The 21680-nt window shown below is 37.2% G+C and overlaps 1 protein-coding gene across 1 annotated transcript in view; it reads left to right on the top strand.

Annotated features, from left to right (window-relative positions):
• The window catches only part of LOC135222636 (nucleolar pre-ribosomal-associated protein 1-like), a 307212-nt gene that overhangs the window by 153245 nt on the left and 132287 nt on the right, over window positions 1–21680 (top strand). Inside the window, exon 6 of the mRNA XM_064260767.1 lies at window positions 18453–18752. Coding sequence (XP_064116837.1) covers window positions 18453–18752 — 300 coding nt within the window. The remainder of the gene's footprint in view (window positions 1–18452; window positions 18753–21680) is intronic.

The raw sequence follows: 21680 nt of genomic DNA, 5'->3' as shown, positions 1-21680 counted from the left end.
TTGGAAGCTGGTCTAGTTCCTCTACCTCCTCGGAATCCTCTACCCCTGACTCCGCCTCGCAGTCTGGAGCCTCTTCTGGCTCGACTACTCCCAGCATGTCTGCTATATGTACGAAAGGCACCTCTCGTCTCGTATGCAGGATTATATGCTGGGGAAGCCACAACTTGCGATGAAGTCGAAGGTTGAGGTTCCGAGGATGGCTGAACCAATACATATTGTTGTGGTGGTGTTACCTTTGAGGTGGACAGCACTGCCTGCATATATCCATGAGGACGGGCTGTCTGGTAAGGGTTATACCTTCTCGCCTTCTTTTTAGGTGCTTGTTGATGAGGAGACACATCAAATTGGCGTTTCGTAGGAAGACCCCACCTCACTCTCAGACTTTGGTTAACCCTAGCTGCTTCGTGCAATATGGAATTTACCTCCTCTTTGGGGAAGAGGTTTTCTCCCCAAATGGATGATCTAATGAGCTTATTGGGTTCATGTTTGACTGTAGCTCCAGCCAAAACATGTTTCCTACAAGCCTTTCTTGCACTTGCAAACTCAGTCAGGTCTGATTGAAGACTTTTCGTTAAGACCCGAAGGACTGGTTCGTCTTCGTATGTTGTGGCTAGCAACTCCGCCGAGGTGACGGAGTTGATAGTCCTGGCTAACTTTGTCCTTGCCTCAAATTCACCCTTGATCAAATGTCCGGGGAGTTTGGGCAGTCGTTCGGAGAACAAGTCCGAAGCACAATCCGGTTCTAGTTTACCAGCCGTGAACGTTGCCGGAGCATTTACCCAAATGTCTGCTCCTGAGGGCAAGAGCAAAGATGTTGGCTCTGTTTCCCTCAGGGCTGGGACTGGTTTGTTATCATAGATTGCTTGCAATGACAACTCCGCCACCTTGGTTGTACATGGTGACGGAAGACCATCTGGGGTAACAAACATTGTATACTTTCCCTTGTGCGGTGTCAATTTGGTATTGACACAATTCAGCAGACAGCTTGGGCCTGTTCCCTGGGAAAGATCACTGTTTCCTTTGGTACTTTGTCTATTCTGACTAGTGCATGTTGTGCTAGTCTGACAAAGCCCGGGAATGGAAACTTCATACCGGCTGGGAATAGCTCGTAGTCTTCTATTGGTCTTGTTCCACATCCTTCTATAGTCAATCTTCCTTCTACGAAGGGAGCATTTAAGGCCAACCTCCAAGGGTTTTCCTTATCGAAGGGGGAAAGCTTTGAAGTATCCGGAACCATCATTGATAGAGCTGGTGTTCCGGATCTAAAGAGGCCTGAGAGCATCTCCTCAATGGGTTTGATTCTCTCCGTCAATGACGAGAGAGCCTGGTTTGAGATGTCCGGTGTTGATCCGAGGCGTGCATCTATCCTCTGATCTACTACTCCACTAATCCTAGCTAACAGCTGGTTAGTGAAGGATTCAGGGTCGAAGAACTGTTCCGCCGCCCTTGGGACTGACCCTGTACCTTCGTTAGGGGAAGGATTTGTGGCAGCAGGCTGAATGACAGATGATGTAGACGGTTGTGACACCAAAGACGACTCATTCGCCGCTGGCGGAACAGACATGCTTTTCTTTTTTAAAGTCTTCTTGACTTTAGGAATAACCGACGGCATTCCTTGTTCTTTAACGGGTTTCGAAAAACCCTTAAAGGATGGAGTTGAAGAAAGGGAAGGAGAAAGAGAAGGATGGGAACTCGCCCCACTTACCTCCCCACCTACCTGGTCCTCCGTGACCATCGGCTCAACGTTGAGGTCGATCGCCGCCACTTCCTCCATAAAGTCCTGCTTCTCCCCTAAAGCGGCCGTCGTCTCAATGCGGATAGCTTCAATGAGGGGTTCGGCAACGTCCCTGGGCACCGCAGCTGTGAAGATGGCGCCTGGAAAGATCATCTTGCAAAGGCCAGCATCTAAAACATGGGGCTGGCCTTTTGGTGCGTTCCTGCCGAACCCCACCACCCACTTGCGTGGGACGCCCTCGCGCCGTGGACGATCGCCTTGTCCGCCTGTAAGGCAATCTTTGTTTTAGTGGCGGACCAGAACAATATACAAATTACCTTACTATATTAGATAATTCTGTAACATTCTTACTTGTTCATCAGTCAACAACGAGACAAGCTCATAACAGACGGTACAAGCGACGTGTGGCATCCCTCAGCCTGGCAACGGACCACCTGTAATGCGAAAGACTCAATGAGTAATCTTCCTTTTGATGGTTTATTGTTAGACCATCGACGAAATATTTCGTAGCCGAAATATTTCATTTTAGGGATACAGGACAGGTATTTTCTAGAAAAATCATGCATTTTATTTATTGGCGAAGTATTTCGTTGCCGAAACATTTCGGCGTACCGAACTATTCCGTTGTCAACTGAATAGTAATTATTAATAATCAGATCATAAAACTCGTAAGCTTTGTCAGCGGAATATTTCGTTCCCGAAATATTCCGTGTCGACATATACACGTATATGCCTTAATTTTTCCAGATGTTCTTAACTAGATTGTCGAGAAATACTTCATTGCCGAAGTATTCCGGTATCGACTATCTTAATAATATTAACTTAGTCTAATAATGCTTATATTAAATATATGCTTATCTAGGTTGTCAGGGAAATACTCCGTTGCCGAAGTATTCCTTTAACGACTTAATACCAAGTAATTTACTACTAAGAAGCTTAGTCTAGTAATACTTATAGTATTTATACATTTCATGAATTTGTCGACAAAGTATTTCGTTACCGATCTATGTAATAAGACTGATAAGTTTTTCAAGAACAATAGTATAGATTGAAATATCCATTTAGCATGTTAATTCAGACACATCGAGCTTCGCCGGTGTCGGAGAAAAGACGTGGCGTACCACTATATTGCCAACTTAGGAATTATTCAGACTGAATTCCGGCAACGCCGAAAATGAACATCGTCGAAGTCAGAGAAAAAACGTGGCGAACCACTATAATTGCCAAAGTTATGAATCATTCAGTCTGAATTCCGGCAATACCGAACACCGAACTTCGCCGGTGTCGAAGACAAGACATGGCGAACCACTACTTGCCAACATGCCGAACTTCAAGTATTATTATCATATTACCCTGCCTCCAATTACAGTGATTAGAATCTCTGAGATTTAGAGGTTTACAAATAACAGTTTTATGTTGTTTGGCTCTACCCCTGATCCAAGATAGAACCACTTTTAGGCTACGTAGCCCAAAACTTTCGCTGACTGGCCGTGGCTCGTCGCGATCGAAAGTGGTCCAACCCGGTCAAGAGGTTATCCAGGTAGGCCATGCACTAAAAAATACTGTTACTTTGGATATTTATTGATCTAAATACAACAATATATCACAATGTATAGAAATTATCACTCAATAACTAGTACTAATCTACGTAACCTACATTATCACTTAATTTCCCATTCGTAAATTGGTAATTTTCCCGATCGTATTAGTAAGGTCATATACAGACCTAACTCAAAATCACGAGAAACATGAAATTAAGGTTACTAGGCTTAATTGATTAAGCTAATAGAGGTAATAAACCATGTATCCGTTAAGGATCTGGTTACCGCAATAAGACTAGGCTAGATACGAGAATGCTCACTAGCATCGAGACATTGTTGTGTTAAATTATAGTCAAATTACTATGAAATGTAACTAATATCTGTTTTAATGGAAATATCACTTTCTGATAATCTCGTAAGCAAAGCTAAGCCTATATATTAACTTTAAATATGCCGTGCGTAATTTGTTGATGCTATGCCGACGCACAAAATGGCTGACCAGTCGCCGGCCTCCTCAACTCATATCTCGAGGGACCTGGACTGATAGCATAATTAATATCACTTATTTATGATAAAAAACCAAATTGGGGTACTCAACTTCAAAGAAGCAGAAGATTGGGCACTCATATTGGTGAAATTGTTGCAATAATGCAAAGAATAGCACAGCTAAAAAAATTCACTGTTTACAGCGCACGGCTCTTAACAGGAATGCAAGTTGGCGCTGGGGTAGTAGTAATAGTGGCGAGTGGGGAAGAGTAGTGGGATTCCGTTGTAACGGCTCACACCAAAAGAGAGGGATTTTGACAGGGAATCATCTAAATGGCAGAAACCCTGTGGTCTGTGGTAGCACAGCGCCCCTATTCTATACCGACACCCCTTGGGTGATCGCGCTGGGGGTAGTAACCTCAGCATAACTTTGTTAGCTTTTTTCTCTGGTATACGTAAGAGCTATTTATACTGGGAAAAATGAATAACAGGGATTTTTCATAGGGCGACACAGGTCGACATCAGAAAACATCATTATTAACCCAGCTTTGATCATTTACAAAAGGAATGTATTTCTGTATTAACCCAGCTTTGATCATTTTCAAAAGGAATGTATTTCTGTATTAACCCAGCTTTGATCATTTTCAAAAGGAATGTATTTCTGTATTAACCCACCTTTGATCATTTTCAAAAGGAATGTATTTCTGTATTAACCCAGCTTTGATCATTTTCAAAAGGAATGTATTTCTGAATTAAGTTCCATTCTGCAACTAAAGACAGAGATGATATCGGCAAAATGTGATCAGCTGATCACATTTTGCCGATATTGTTCCTATATTGTAACACGATAATACATGCAACATGATTACAGTAAAACAAGTTTTATTAAAATGGTCATTTATCTCAATACAACTATTATTCAACTTTTGCAAATGGATATCTAATCAAGGCAATAGTCAGTCTCTCTCTCTCTCTCTCTCTCTCTCTCTCTCTCTCTCTCTCTCTCTCTCTCTCTCTCTCTCTCTCATCGACTGTAATACTAATGATACTCCTTCATCCTCCACTAAAAAAATTCTGGTTTGTAGAATTCTGGAAGAAGCGACTATTGTTATCGTATATTGACAAAAACCGAATTGAGAAACAGCTGATTCCTGACATCTTTACTGTATCAATCGAACATTTATTAGGAGCTCGTTAAAATTGTCAAGTTGTTAAACCCTACCGATTCTCAGTGGTGGCTTCCATAAGTAAAAATAAAACACAATTTTGTTTATCCATCATGCAATGGAGATCTCAAGAATGATTACTAATAAATTAAAGCTGCAGGTTATAGTCAAGGCTGAATATAAAACTAATAATGGCCAGGTGAAAGTAATGTTCGGAACTGGAGAAATCGCACGTAATCAATGAAGCAATATGCGCACATTTTCAACCCAACTTCACTAATTTACGATAAATGGTATCTCCAGATTATATCTCTTCTAACAAATAATTGTAATGAAGATATCGATAGTACTCAAATCAGCCGAGATTTTGAGAATGTAAACAATATTAAATGCAAATTATGTAAATTACAATGATTATAATCTGTAATACAGTAACAATAATAATTATATAATTAGTAATACAGTGTTCCCCCCGTATTCGCGGGGGATGCGTACCAAACCCCCATGTGAATAGTTAGAATCCGCGAATGTTTGGAACCCCTATAAAAGTGCTAAAAACAGCCTATTTCGTTAGTTAAAACTTAAGAAAAACCACTAAAAATTTTCATACTTGGTTTTTTTAATAGTTTTATCACAAAAAGTGCATTTTATGATGAAATTGATCACAAAAACCAGGAATTTGTGGATATTTCTCATAGAAAAATACCGCAAATGCGCGAATTTTCCGCGAATAATGCGGGGAAACGTTCCCGAGAGAAATCTGCGAATGTGTGAGTCCGCGAATCCGGAGAACGCGAATACGGGGGGTCCACTGTACTGTAATTGGAGTCAACCAGCAAAACAAATTTTATTTAAGTAATCATTATTATGAATAATAGTTGTACTGTTTAATTTTTGCAAATAATCACTTTTATCCAAAAAAATTTGGTTTTGTAATTTAGATGTCGTCCTATACAGATATGAGATAATTTCATGAAAATTTGCCATGATTTTTTACCTTGTCTTATCTAAAGGTCGTCTTACAAGTGAAAATATAAGGTAATTCGTGAATGTTTGTCTTTCATAAGCCTCTTGTGGGCCGACAGTATGTTGTCCTATAAAAGGAATTTTGTATCTTGTACCTTTCCTTTTGGCCAAAATATTTTACATTGATGATGCTTACAAAGGATAGGTGATTTACTAGACGTCATTAAACAATTGCTTTAAAAGTAATTCATGAATTTTTGTCATTCATAGGCTTAGTGTGAGCCACCAATATACTTTTGCCCAAAAAACAGAATTCTTTTATCTCATGTCATTCCTTTTGGCCAAAATTGTTACATCGATGATGTTCACAGGACATAGGCTACTTGTAAATTCTTCGTTCTTTAGTATTTGCTTAAAGATAATTCTGGAATGTTTCGACATTCCTTTGGGCCAAAATTTTGCGTATCATGTTTTTTACCAAACCTAGTCTTGCTAACCGTTTGTAAATGTTACTTTAAACCTCGTACTCAGGACATAAGCTATTCACAAATTCGTCAATCAATACTTGCTTTAAAGTGTTTATTAAATATTTTGTCATTCCTTTGGGTAAAGAATATATTGTCATGTTTACCGAACTTAGTATTGCTATCCGTTGGTAAATAATATTACTTTAACCCTTACGCTTGTCATGGTAATCGCTTTATAGCAAAGAAACATATATTAAAGGAAAGGAAAATTTATCTTTTCCGAGTAGGTCTGCAGCAAGAAGGTAATCCCACATGTGTTTGGGGTTGTCTGTTCTCATGATTGTTCGTGAATACTCTGTTGTTTTGTGGAACTCCAGCACGTGGTTGCCACTAGCGACACAATCCTTTGGATATGACAAAACATTTTGTCAAGAATCTTCTGAAAAGTGCTTGGGATAAAAATGTTCGCTGGTTAGCTCCACCCTTTCAGCCCCGCCCCGAAAACGACATTATATATATATATATATATATATATATATATATATATATATATATATATATATATATATATATATATATAATATATATATATATATATATATATATATATATATATATATATATATATATATATATATATATATATATATATATATATATATATATATATATATATATATATATATATATATATATATATATATATATATATATATATATATATATATATATATATATATATATATATATATATATATATATATATATATATATATATATATATATATATATATATATATATATATATATATATATATATATATATAATAATATATATATATATATATATATATATATATATATATATATATATATATATATATATATATATATATATATATATATATATATATATATATATATATATATATATATATATATAAAATATATATGTGTATATATATATATATAAGATATATATATATATATAGATATTAGATAGTATGATATATATAGATTATAGATATAATAATTAGATATATATAGAAGTAGATCATAATAGGTATAGATTGATAGATTATACAGTATAATATACTATATAGACTATTAGATAGATATATATATATAGATATATTAGATAGATGACAATATAGTAAAGATAACAGTAGTAGATAACAATACATATATATATAGAATATTATAAGATAATATAATATATAGTAGATATAGATATAGATATATATATATCTAGAGATATATAGACAGATATATATAGAAGTTACAATTAATAGAGACATACTAAGATATATATATAGATTACAAATATCGATATGATAGTATTATATAATATATATGTCGATATAAATATGATATACATGAGATATATATATATTATATATATATATATATATATTAGAAGCAATTATAATACTATATAATATTATGTATATATAATATAATATAATAGATATATATAATATATAGATATATATATATATATATATATTATATATATATATAGAGATATATAATAGATATAATATATTAATATAATGACCATAATCTATGTCTGCATCTAAACCTGACCTAGTTACTACCGTGTATATATATATATTATATATATATATATATATATATATATATATATATATATATATATATATATATATATATATATATATATATATATATATATATATATATATATATATATATATATATATATATATATATATTTGTAGTAGAATCAAGTAATAGTTACTGTGATGAATCAGGCACTAACATTTTGAATAGGGTAGAACTACTCAAGTTTCAGAGAGAAGATGAGACACTAACCTGAATTTTTTAATGTGAGCTGGATGATGATCTTGATAATATGTTTAACCCTCTTACGCCGACTGGACGTAATTTACGTCGACATTTTTTGTCTCCCGTGTGCCGACTGGACGTATTTTACGTCGACTTACAAAAGTTTTTTTTTAAATTCGCGGAAAAATACTTATAGGCCTACCAGCCTAAAACTTTTGAATCACGCGCCTTGGGGGATGCTGGGAGTTCACGGATCAAGGTGTTGTTTTGTTTACAATCGTTACGCAGGCGCGCAAGCGAGAATTTCTTTCTTGCCGCACTAAAAAGTATCTGTGACACATTTCGGAAATTATTTCGTCACTTTGACATAATTTTTGTACCATTGTAAATTTGCCGTTACATGAAGTATTATATATGAAAATGTGCGCATTTTTATGTAGAATACAACAACAAAATACTAATGATTGTAGCTTTTATCAGTTTTGAGATATTTTCATATAAATAACGATAATTGCCAAAATTTCAACCTTCGGTCAACTTTGACTCTACCGAAATGGTAGAAAAACGCAATTGTAAGCTAAAACTCTTATATTTTAGTAATATTCAATCATTTACCTTAATTTTGCAACTAATTGGAAGTCTCTAGCACAATATTTCGATTTATGGTGAATTTATGAAAAAACTTTTTCCTTACGTCCGCACGGTAACTCTTCTGAAAAAAATCATACATGCGATTGTGGTAATGTTTGCACTATTTTAAAATTAGCCGTTATATAAAGTTTTATATATGGAAATGTGTGCAATTTCATGCACAATACAACTAAAAACAACCCATGGTTGTAGCTTTTATAAGTTTTGAGATATTTTCATATAAATAACGATAATTGCCAAAATTTCAACCTTTGGTCAACTTTGACTCTACCGAAATGGTCGAAAAATGCAATTGTAAGCTAAAACGCTTATATTCTAGTAATATTCAAGCATTTACCTTCATTTTGCAACAAATTGGAGATCTCTAGCACAATATTTCGATTTATGGTGAATTTATGAAAAAAATAACATTTTCTTTACGTCCGCGCGGTAACTCTTCCGAAAAAATCATATGTTCGATTGTGGTAATGTTTGCACCATTTTAAATTAGCCGTTACATAAAGTTTTATATACGAAAATGTGCGCAATTTCATGTAGAATACAACAAAAAATAATTGAAGGTTGTAGCTTTTCTCATTTTTGAAATATTTGCATATAAATCACGATAAATAGAAAAAAAACCACGTTCGGTCAACTTTGACTCTACTGAAATGGTCGAAAAACGCAATTGTAAGCTAAAACTCTTACAGTCTAGTAATATTCAGTCATTTATCTTCATCTTGAAACAAATTCGAAGTCTCTAGCAAAATATTTAGATTTATGGTGAATTTAAAAAAAAAAATCTTTGCTTCCCTCCGCGCGCGGATTCTCCGCCACAAATCTCCGAAATGCGTACGTCCCATTCTCGGAATATTTGCTCCGTTTCATATTAGGCATTTCATAGAGTTTTATATATGAAAATGTGCACAATTTCATGTAGAATAAAATGAAAAATATTTGAAGGTTGTAGCTTTTCTTATTTCCGAAATAATTTCATATAAAATATATATATATATAAAAATTCGACATTCGGTCAACTTTAACTCGTCAGATATGGTCGAAAATTGCAATTGTAAGCTAATACTCTTACTGTATAGTAATATTCAATCATATTTCTTCATTTTGAAAGACATTGGAAGTCTCTAGGACAATATTTAGATTTATGGTGAATTTTTGAAAAAAATATTTGTTTACGTCCGCACGTTACGAATTCATGCATTATTTTGTGATAATATTTTCTCTGTGTTGCTTTTATCGTTTTACAATGTGTTATATACCAAAATGATTGCAATTTAGTGTACATTACAAAAAAAAAAAAGTAACTTGTTACCTTTAACCGTTTTGCGCACAGCGCGATTTGAATACAATTATATATGAAATTTCGTTTTTGCACTATCATATATTGCATTATTTATATATGATAATGATAATTTTTTTCATTTCTGATGGTTGCATACTAAACTTCAGCCAATGACAAAAAAAGGAGCCAAAAATGAACTCTTAATCTTGAAAACTAAGCGCGCTGTGATTTTTTGAAAAAAATATTTTTTCCGCTTCCGCGCTCACTCTGAAACACCTCCGGCACACGGGAGACAATTTTTTTTTTACCGTTTCGGCGTAAGAGGGTTAAGGAAACGTTTTGTTTAAAAGACAAAGTTTTTTGTTGTTATGTTTGTCCTAAGTCAGGTAGCAAAGAGGAGATTATCAAACAGTGAGTGGTCCCTAGGAAGTATCGTGAATTAGTTTTGAAGTTAGCGCATGATGAGCAAGGACTTTTGGGAGTAAATAAAACTTTCAAGTTTATTAGTAGGGTGTACTTTTTGACTAAAATGAGAAGTGATGTGAAGAGATGTTTTAAGTTGTCATGAAGGTCAAATTGTTGAAAAACCGAATCAAGTGATTCCCAGAGCTCCATTATGTAATATTCCTTCAGTAGGTGAATCTTTTGAGAATGTAGTTGTTGATATGGTCGAACCATTGCCTAGAAGTAAGGGAGGGAGTATATATCTGTTAACAATCATCAATAGACTAACCCACTATCCAGAGGCAATTTCCATAAGAAGCTGTAATGCAAAGACGGTAGTTGAACGCTTGTTTGATTATTTTTTTAATGGCAGTAATTTTGTATCCAAATATTTCAGGGATAGAATGAAAGAGTTAAGTATTAAACTCGTAACTTCCACACCTTATCACCCCGAATCACAAGGCATTGTGGAGCAGTTTCACCAAACGTTAAAAGAGTTGTTTAAGAAAATTGTGTGATAACTTTGGACATGACTGGGAAGAAAAGCTACCTTTTGTTTTGTTAGCTTTATGGTTGGTACCGAATGACACTACTGGATTTAGCCCTTTTGAGCTGGTTTTCGGTCACACCGTTAAAGGTCCTTTGGAAATGTTGAAATGTAATTTAATGCTTAAAGAAGGTAGAGAGGACTACATAACTAATTTGGAGTATTATAAAAACAACTTAAGAGATGCTTGGCAACTAGCAAAGTCGAACGAGAGTGAAAGTCAAGGGGAAACTAAAAGGAAACATGATCTTCGAGCAAAAGAGAAAAGTTTCTGTGTGGGAAATAAAGTTTTAGTACTAGTCCAGAAAGAAGGTCCCTCTTTATCTTATAAATTCGAAGGTCCTTTTTCAATTTTAGAAAAGAGGGGAAATTTGAATTGTTTAATCGATATGGTGTCGTAATGGTGTCACAGAAAAAAATTAGTTTTGAGAAAAACTCCAAGGTGCTTAAGAATTTTAAAGTTTTTAATCAGAGTTTAGAAAAGAAAAAATTGAGGGAAATACATAATGTTTTAATGAATTATCCTAAAACTATTAGTGACAAACTAGGCCTAACCAATATTTTAGAACATGATATTGAGTTGCAGGACACAAAACCCATTAGGCAAAGTCCATATCGTCTGAGTCCAGAAAAAGCAAATTCTGTGAGGAAAGAAATTAGTTACATTTAAGATAATGAGAGTGAATGGAGTTCCCCGGTAGTTCTGGTGAAAAAAGAAGATGGATCAAATAGAGTGTGCATTGATTTCCAGAAAGTAAACAGTGTAACTAAGCAAAGTAATTTCCCTTTACCCAGGATTGATGATTGCTTAGATAGAATCGGAAATTCCAAATTTATTTCAAAGCTTGATTTGGCTAAAGGTTACTGGCAAGTACCTTTTAGTGTACAAACTCGGAAAATATCCACCTTTATAATGCCATTCAGTAGTTTCGAGCCCAAAGTTATGGCTTTTGGCTTGAAGAACACAGCCAGTACCTTCCAAAGGTTAATGTATAAAGTTTTAAATGGCGTCAACAACTGTGTCGTGTACTTGGATGATCTTGTGATATTCTCAGTGACTTGGGAGGATCATGTAAGGATTTTAGCAAGTCTTGGAAGCCCTTACAAAAGCAAATCTCGTTCTTAATCTAAGGAAATGCAAATTGGGGAAAACCTTTTATTACTTATTTAGGGTCATAAAGTAGATCTTGGTAAAATCTGTCCAAAAGATCAGAACATAGAAGCTATCGTAAATTTCCCAATCCCAACAATTAAAAAACAGGCCATGAGATTTCTCGGAATGGTTTCTTATTTCTGTAGATTTGTACCAAATATTTCAGAAATAAGTGCTCCCATAATTAATCTATTTAGGAAAGGATGCATTTTTGGATTTGATGACTAGTGTGTAGAAGCTTTCAACAAGTTAAAGGCTAAATGATTCATTAGCCAGTTCTATTGTTACCTGATTTTGATAAGGAATTTAATTTTGTGATCGATGCCAGTGATATTTCCTTAGGAGAAGTTTTGTTGCAAGAAGTGAAAGGAATGAAACATCCAGTTGCCTACTATTCGAAGAAACTGAATAAAGCGCAGGAGGATTATTCTAATAGTATTGAAAAGGAATTGTTTAGATTAGTTACAGCCTTGCAACACTGAGATTTGTGTATGTATTAATTCTGTTTTAACTGTGTGTAAACTGATCATAATCCATTAGTTTATTTGGAGAGGTTTAAGAATAAGAATAAACATCTAATGCATTGGAGTTTAGAATTACAAGACTATAACCTGAAGATAGTTCATATAAGGAAAAGGATATTGTTATAGCTGATAGCCTTCCTAGAGATTTTTTGGAATGAGTAGTCTGATGATCGTTTTCTATTTTAGCACGGTTTGGTGAATGAATTGTGAAGTAAGCTTGTTTGACTGAGTTACAGCTGTATGCAGTTTTTCCTTGTTGTTTGATTCTTGTTGTTACTCTTTAAAAAAATAAAATCGGTTGATTTTATTTTTATTTTCTTTAAGGGGACGTGTCATGGTAATCGCTTTATTCTGAAGAAACATATATTAAGGAAAGGAAAATGTATCTTTTCAGAGTAGGTCTGCAGCAGGGAAGTATTCCCGCGCGTGTTTGGGGGTGTCTGTTCTCATGATTGTTCGAGAATTCTCTGTTGTTTTGTAGAACTCCAGCACGCGGTCGTCGCTAGCCACACAGTGCTTTGGATATGACGTAACATTTCGTCCAGAATTTTCTGAAAAGTTCTTGGGATGAAAATGTCCTTTAGTTAGCTCCGCCTTTTATATATATATATATATATATATATATATATATATATATTATATATATATATATAAGATATATATATATATATATATATATATATATATATATATATATATATATATATAGTATATATATATATAGATATATCTATATATCATATTTATATATATCTATATATATATATATATATATATAGTTATTATATATCTATATTTATATATGTTATATATATATATGATATATATTATATATATATAATAAGTATATATATTATAATATATATATATTATATATGATATAATATTTATATATATAAAATTTATATTAATATATATATATATATATAATATTATTATTTATTATATATATATAATATATATTATATTTATAATTTTATAATTATATATATATATATTTATATATATATATATATATATATATATAGATATAGATTATATATTCTATATATATATATATATACGAAAATTTTTGCGGCTCTACATACGAAAATTGTTCAAGATACAAAAGGTTGTTGCTGTAAAGTCCAAGATTCGCCTGGACCACCGATAACAATTTTAAAACTCGCGCGCCGCCAACTGAGTAGACTCGCCACCATCCTCCTGCTCTCCCATTGGTTCCTGATGCTAGTCACAGCCATGAGATCCTTCTCTCCTATTGGTCAGCATCCCTCCCATGATGCATCTACGTATCGGCGTCCTTCTTCGGTCACTTCACGGCATCATCGGTATTGTACGCACACAGAATTCGTTCGTTCTAACGATTTAGTTTATTAACGTAAATTCATTAGTGATTTCGTTGTAGTATACTTTATCGTGTTGTGTGAGAACTTTACTACATACGTATACGTACTACGTAACATAATTACGTACAGTATATACATAGTCATGGGTCCCAAGAAAGTTGAAATTCACGGAAAGAAGAGGATGCTCTCTTTGGAAACGAAGATGGAGATCATTCAAAAATATGAAGCTGGTATGCAATTGAGTGTGATCGCTAAGGAATGTGGCCGAAATCCGTTGACGATAGGCACCATCCTTAAGCAGAAGGATGTCATCAAAGCAGCTACACCTTCCAAGGGCGTGACTGTTTTGTCCAGCAAGAGGACCCACGTGCACGATGAAATGGAAAGGCTTCTTCTTGTCGGGATAAAAGACAAAGAAATCACTGGTGATACAATAACGGAGACAGCAATCTGCCACAAGGCCAGCGCTATTTTCGCCGATGTGATTGCCCAGGCCGAAGATGACGGAGGAGAAGGGACATCAACGCCAACCTCAGAGTTCAAGGCTTTGCATGGGTGGTTTGAGAAATTCTGTAAACGGACTGGCATCCATTCGGTGGTGCGGCATAGGGAGGCGGCCAGCTCGGACACGAAAGCAGCCGAAGCCTTTATTAAGATGTTCGACGAGATGACTCTCAACGAAGGCTACAGTTCTCAGCAAGTCTTCAACTGTGATGAGACTGGCCTTTTTTGGAAAAAAATGCCTTGTCGGACGTACATCACGCAGGAAGAGAAGAAGCTACCCGGGCATAAGCCTCTGAAAGACAGGCTTACGCTCGCAATTTGTTCGAACCCCAGTGGGGATTGCAAGGTGAAGCCCCTACTTGTCTATCATTCGGAGACTCCTCGAGCCTTCAAGCCCCACAAAGTGCTTAAGGAGAAGCTTCCAGTGATGTGGAGGGCTAATGCGAAAGCATGGGTAACGAGGCTTTTGTTCACGGAGTGGGGAAATCTGTGTTTCGGCCCGACTGAAGAAATTCTTGGAAGAGAAGCGCCTCCCTCTGAAATGTCTGCTGGTGTTGGACAATGCCCCTGCTCACCCTCCTGGCCTTGAGGAAGATATCCTAGCGGAGTATACCTTTATCAAGGTTCTTTATCTTCTGCCTAACACCACCCCTCTCCTCCAGCCCATGGACCAGCAAGTGATATCGAACTTCAAGAAGCTGTATACGAAACATCTTTTCAAGAGATGTTTCGACATCACCGATACCACAAACCTCACCTTGCATGAATCTTAACACAGACATTTCATGGCATAAAAACAAGACCTTCCTCAAAGCAAAACAGCGTACGTGTTGCCTCCAAACACATTAAAATCCCCAACTAAGCTTTCAGCTAAGATAAGAGGTTCAAGTCTTCCCTCCAGTTGTGTTGGGAGAGGTAGAGTTAGAGAGGAGCTGAGCATTGGATTGTACAAATACTCAAGGGTAAAACCTCCTCTAGTCATTGAGCAATAGCCTTGACAACCTATTCTATAGGCTTAGAGAAGTTTTCGGCGTTTGTAGAGGATGTGTCCACCCTTGTCTCTAAGAGTAGTAGTGCCCAAGGCTTCCAGGGGATGGAGACCAATCCTGGATATCAGCATTCTGAATGTCTTCTTATAAATAGAAACTCAAAACGGAATCCAGTTGTTCCATTCTTGTGCCCATTCAGTAAGGAGACTAGATAGTGATAGACATGCAGAATGTATACTTACTTGTCCTTATACACCCGGACTCAAGTAAGTACATCAGATTTGTCTTCCAGGACCAGGTCTTCCAGTTTTCAGCCCTTAGCTTCAGAGTGTTGATGGCACCACAGTCTTCACGCGAGTATGAGCTCCTCTGACAGGATGGCTGCATCAGCACTTGGCTTCTTCATTCCATGTCAGAAACCAGTGCATGGAACCTTCACAAGACCCTTCTTTTAGCCCAGGACAAAGGCTTACTCATAGACCATCAGGAATCCTAATCGAGTTTATGGCCTTTTTTGGACTCCTTTTCTCTACCAAGATCTACATCTTACGTACTTCATCAGTGAAGGATATTGGACTAGACTTAACTATGTGATTATTCACAGGAGCCCAGCTTTGACGATCTTTTCCTGTCTTTGCCGTGTCCAAGCGAAGAAGAGGATTTTTCTTTCTACTTGGGATCTTAGCTAGAACGAGGTCACTGGGATCTTTAGCTAGAATGATGTCACATTCAAGCGCTAGATCCATCTTTTCTCCCTTGGAATTAATGGACATCATTGGCTCTGAAGAATAGAAAACCTCTATCCGTCTACAGCTTTGGGTTGCCATGAATAAAGTCAGATTAAGATCAATATTTGATCAATTTGCCCTCTTTTTATGTGAAAGCTAAGGCCAGCCGACCAGGCTATTCTTTACCTTTCAGGTGTATCCCTTGCTTTGATTCTGAATAGTCCTACTGGAAGTATAATTGTCCGCTGCTTTTCCCTTTCTAAAGGGGTGAAATCGGAGCTCCTATGTCTCCTGGCCACCAATTCGTCTGGAGCCAACTAAAAGTCTGGCTCCCAGCAATAGGGCTTTACAGCGCCTCGAACTTCTGACTCATCTGATGTCCAGTTTGCTGGTGACTGCTACATTCTGGCATCAGCTACTGTCTGACACCAGCTATATAGCCATGCGCTTCAAGCTCATTTGGCGTCCAGCTCACCCAGTGCCTTTCTCGTTTGGTGTCGGTTACAGCTAGGCATCATCTCTTGCTTTGAACTCCCACTAACTCCCATGAGTGCCTACCAGTCCCGAGTTCATAGTTCAGTTGGCGTACAGTGCTTCTGGCACGCACCAGCTACAGCTTGATACCAGATAGTTCTCTGAACATCCAAAGTGATCTTCAGCTCTGTGGGAGAAGAGGTCTGTGTCCATTTGGAATTTTTCAGAGGACCATCATTTTCATATAGCGATATGGCAAGAGCCACTGGTTATCATCCCATTAGTGAGGTGAAGTAACTTGGGTCTGGTCAGCATTAGAATGAGGGACTTCCTGGGAGAACAGGTGCTGTTGGCGTATCTGTTTCATCCTCTGACTAGATAGAACATATTACCTTATGGACTTTTACCCAGAGGCTTGTTCAGAATTAGAAGAGCAATTTGCCTTTTAAGTAAAGCTAAGGATGTCAGAGTAACCTCTGCCCCCTTATCTTACATACTTTTTATGCCTCGCACATCCATATTGCCTTCAAATTACTGGGAATATAATTGTTCTTCATTTCTCAATAAGTTTATGAAAGTTAAAAAGTTTTCATACTATTTATAGTGACTGGCGTGGTATAGTGAAAGGAAGCATAGGATTTTTCCGATTATCGCTTCACCTATTAATAAGGTGTCGAGTTTTACAGAGCCAGGGGGTTGTAATGGACCCGAAGTGCTCACCACTTTCTGTGGATGGTTTGTGGTTTTATCTCAGTGTAGGTGGCAGTGTTGTATGGTTGTTAGTATTAGGTGCTGTTCCCAGGTTAAGGGCGGGCGGGCACCTATCACACTTTACCAGCATTCGGACAGAAAACCTTTGATACCAGCATTCGGACAGAAAACCTTTGCTGTAAAGCTTCCACTTATGCACCATTACAGGTTAAGATGAGCACCAACCATAGTCAGTATCCTAGTAGCTCTCTTAACTGATAAGGAACAACAATGATAAGGAATAACAAGCATTGTATTCAATTCTAACAACTTTTCTACTTCATTTTATTACAAAACTTAATATTTTGGAGTAGTATGTCTCTATGTCTCCCACATCCTGTCAATGTATGAATCAGCTATGTAGTTACTGGGTCAGTTGCGTGTACAAAAATGAACTTTTTGTATACTCCAGTAATTACAGATTCGGAGCCCACTCTCCTCCCCGCTGATGGACATGAGGCATAAACATTGATTTTTCTGCATACGGTCGTTCCTATTCTCCCGCTAGTGGCCGGAACTGTCACCCACACAGTTTGAAATGTTACCCGCGAATTTTAATTCAAGCTGCTGTAATAAGTGGAACTTATAGCTATGTAATTACTGGGTAAGTATATAAAAAAGTTATTTTATTATAAAAATTAATTTTTCCACCAAGAACCTGATTCTTTCTCCCAGTTACCACTCCTGAAGCTCGCTAAGTTTTTGTACTTAAATTGTATTTCCTTTGTTTTGCAACTGATTGATACAGAACAGTTTCTCAGCATGGTGTTTTAGAAAGTTTCATTTCAAGTAATTTTATTATATCTCTACCATTTCTTTGCTTTTGGGCTTTTGCTAAATTCATTGATGGTTGGATTTTATTTATTTGTTTATTACTAATTTTTTTTTTGCAGGGGAGTTACAGAGACTGCTTCATTGGGGACCAAGGTCTGCTGATATTTGTTGTCAGTTGATAAAGTTACATCATCCTCATGGGGTCTATTTTGCCTCAAGAATAAAAGAGAACATAGAAACCATCCCAGATCAAGCACAGCTTATAAGCGTCCTTTTGGGTTGTGAAGAGAGCAATAATATTGTTCGGGAAGTACTTCCAAAATTACATGAACGTGTCAAAGAATGGTCATTGACCGTGACAGATGGAAGTGAATACTTCGAAGAGTTATTTTTGGAATGTCTGAAAGCAGGTGTTTTTGGTATGTATCAGCCATGAATTTGTCCCATTTGCAGATAATCTGTAAATATCATATGATCCTTAGAGATTATATTGAAATGTTTAGACCTTATTTTGTGTCAAAACAAACGACAGTAAGAGTGAGAATGTTGAATTTGTATTTTTTGGGGGGCAAAATTGTATGTTAGTGTTCATTTGATAATGATGTAAGTTTAAAAGATTAGTCATGCAGTGTAACACTTTTGGTTTTATGCAAATACAAACCTTTGTTCTTTACATAGGATTTAGCTTGCAAATGTGAGCTGGAATGGCCGTTTAACTTTCAGACAAGGTCGATAACTATTGACAGGTAGGGGGAAGCCCCACCCATATGTTGCACCGCACTCCACTTTGCTTTCAAGCTTGACCTTCACTCATTATGTGCTATGTCATAAACATGAGTGCAACCAAAACAACCTAACCCAACTCCCATGCAGCTGAGAAGGTTTCAGCCTTCAAGAGACTTGCTGTTTGGAGGTAGGGCTATTACCTTCCTCCCCACCAGACAGCAAACCTATGGAATAACTTAGTGTTGATGAGGCAGGATGCTGTGCAGTCACAAACCTTTAGGTTTCTTGGTTCTCCATGATGAGAGGGATCTCATTCTCGACAAAATTCATATTTTTTTTCATTATATGGTGAATAAATCAAACCTCCCTATGACTTATGGCATTGTGGCGGGATCACAAGCTTAAAAAAAACAAGTGGCAAAACCCTCCCCACATTAACCTAATCACTCCAGCTGCCAAACCCACCCTCAGTCACACTTTCTTCTTTACACAACAAAATACACGCAGGACAATTGACCTATACCTATACAAAAACAAAAAAACAAACACAAATCATATGTACTTACCAACTCCAGATATTCCAGGGCTATCCTGTGCTGTCCGCCGGGCGAGGTCACAGAAATACCAACAACAGCAACCTAGAACCACATCCCACAACCCAATAACACAACAACCAAGGACTACAACCCAACAACACAACAACCAAGGAACATAACCACAACCTAACAACACAACAACCAACCAAGGAACACAACCACAACCTCACATATAACAACAAAATACAACACAACAAAAGACCACTGCACAAACAACACAAAAAACCACAAGAGCACAGGCACAACAACTCTTAAGCAAAAACACTAACTTAACAACACCAAATAACAACAAAAACACACAACTCAGCTGAATATCACTGCCTTCTCCAAAATGTTCCAGCACTACTGTCTGTCACCAGCTCTCATCAAAGGCTGCCGCTGCCTGAAAACTCACTGAAAACACAGAACTAAACTCCAACAGCACCAGCAGACAGCCCAGAACCCACCAACAACCAATTCAGTCATTAACCATCCATACAGCAATTACTCTCTCTCTCTCTCTCTCTCTCTCTCTCTCTCGTCATCCTCTCTCTCTTCTCTCCCTCTCTCTCTCTCTCTCTCTCGCTCTCTTCTCTCTCTCTCTCTCTCTCTCTCTCTCTCTCTCTCTCTCTCTCTCTCTCTCTCTCACAGACGTTGTCAAATGGAACTCCATAACTCCTCCATATATCCTCACCTGTTACATTTAACAGCGTCTCCTTTCACTCACAACACTCATACTAAATAGCCTTCCGCAACACCCACGGATGCTCGGACGCAGGTCCCCTGGATCTTGTTTGAGGGCCCTCACACACACTCAGTAGTTACACCGCCCTCAACTTCTCCCAGACCACTTCCAGTCAGACTACCATTACTATCTCCCTCACTACCATCCTCCCAAATTCCATTCACTATCTCATCTACCCCTTCCAACTCTTGTCTGAATATCTCTTGTAACTCTGCCACCAAATCACTTACCTCATTTACACTCCTGCCAAACTCCCGAAGAGACTCATTCATACTGCCAACTACATCCTTACCACCTGATTCCCTACCCGATGAAACTTCACTAAACCCTGACGATTCAAACCCACACACGCTATATGTATCATTCCTCCCCTCAGTCATCTGTATTACACGCCTTATCAACCATTTTTACCCTAACACTAACCCCTCTATCATGCAGATCACGTTTCTCCCTTTCGTTCCCGTTCCTCACCTTCTTCCGCTTTCTTCCATACTCAACCAACACTAACTGTCGATCTTCTAGACCCATTTGCTCACTGACACTCTGCTCACATTTATTCACCCTCAACTACTCACTCATCGCATTCTCCCGAACATACTGTCGCATACTAGAGGACCCACCCAACTGAATCCCCTTACCACCTAGTTTCCCGAATTCCCACCCTGACTCATCCTCTTTCGCCTACACACACTCGCCACGTGACCCATTCCACATTCAACACACTTCGCACGCTGTTCTTTACACATCCTAGCATAATGACCGTTCTCCCCACAGTAACCCAACAACCACTAGCTATGTGCCCTGCCTGTCCACACCTGTAACACCTAATATCCCTATCTTTCTTACACTTGCTCACTAAATGCCCCGTTTCCCCACACCCAAAGCACGCTCCTAACGCCCACCGACATTCATTCTTCCTGTGTCCTGGCTTACCACAGATGACGTTTTGATTGCAAGCGAGACTGTTGAGGAGAATGTGGAACTGCTTGAGAAGGTGTTAGAATGGTTGAAAGAGGTTGGAGTGAAAGTGAAGCTGGAGAAGTGTACGTGGTTGGCTGGGGAAGTGGAATTTCTTGGTCATAAGGTGAGTGCGAGTGGTGTAAGGAAGAGTGAAAAGTTTGTGGAAAAAGTAAAGGAGTTTCCACGTCCCCGGACCATGCGGGAGTTGAAGGGTTTTTTGGGTTTGATTGAGTTCGGGAGGAAGTTTGTTAGGGATTTTTCGGGTATAGGGAAGCCGTTGACTGAATGGACCAGGAAGAAAAATTGTACTAAGCTGAGGTGGGATGAGCAAATGGTGGGAG

This window comes from Macrobrachium nipponense, chromosome 8, assembly GCF_015104395.2.
Source record: "Macrobrachium nipponense isolate FS-2020 chromosome 8, ASM1510439v2, whole genome shotgun sequence".
Lineage (NCBI taxonomy): Eukaryota > Metazoa > Arthropoda > Malacostraca > Decapoda > Palaemonidae > Macrobrachium > Macrobrachium nipponense.
Note: the sequence above shows the minus strand (reverse complement) of the source record. Positions and strands in the feature narration are given on the sequence as shown.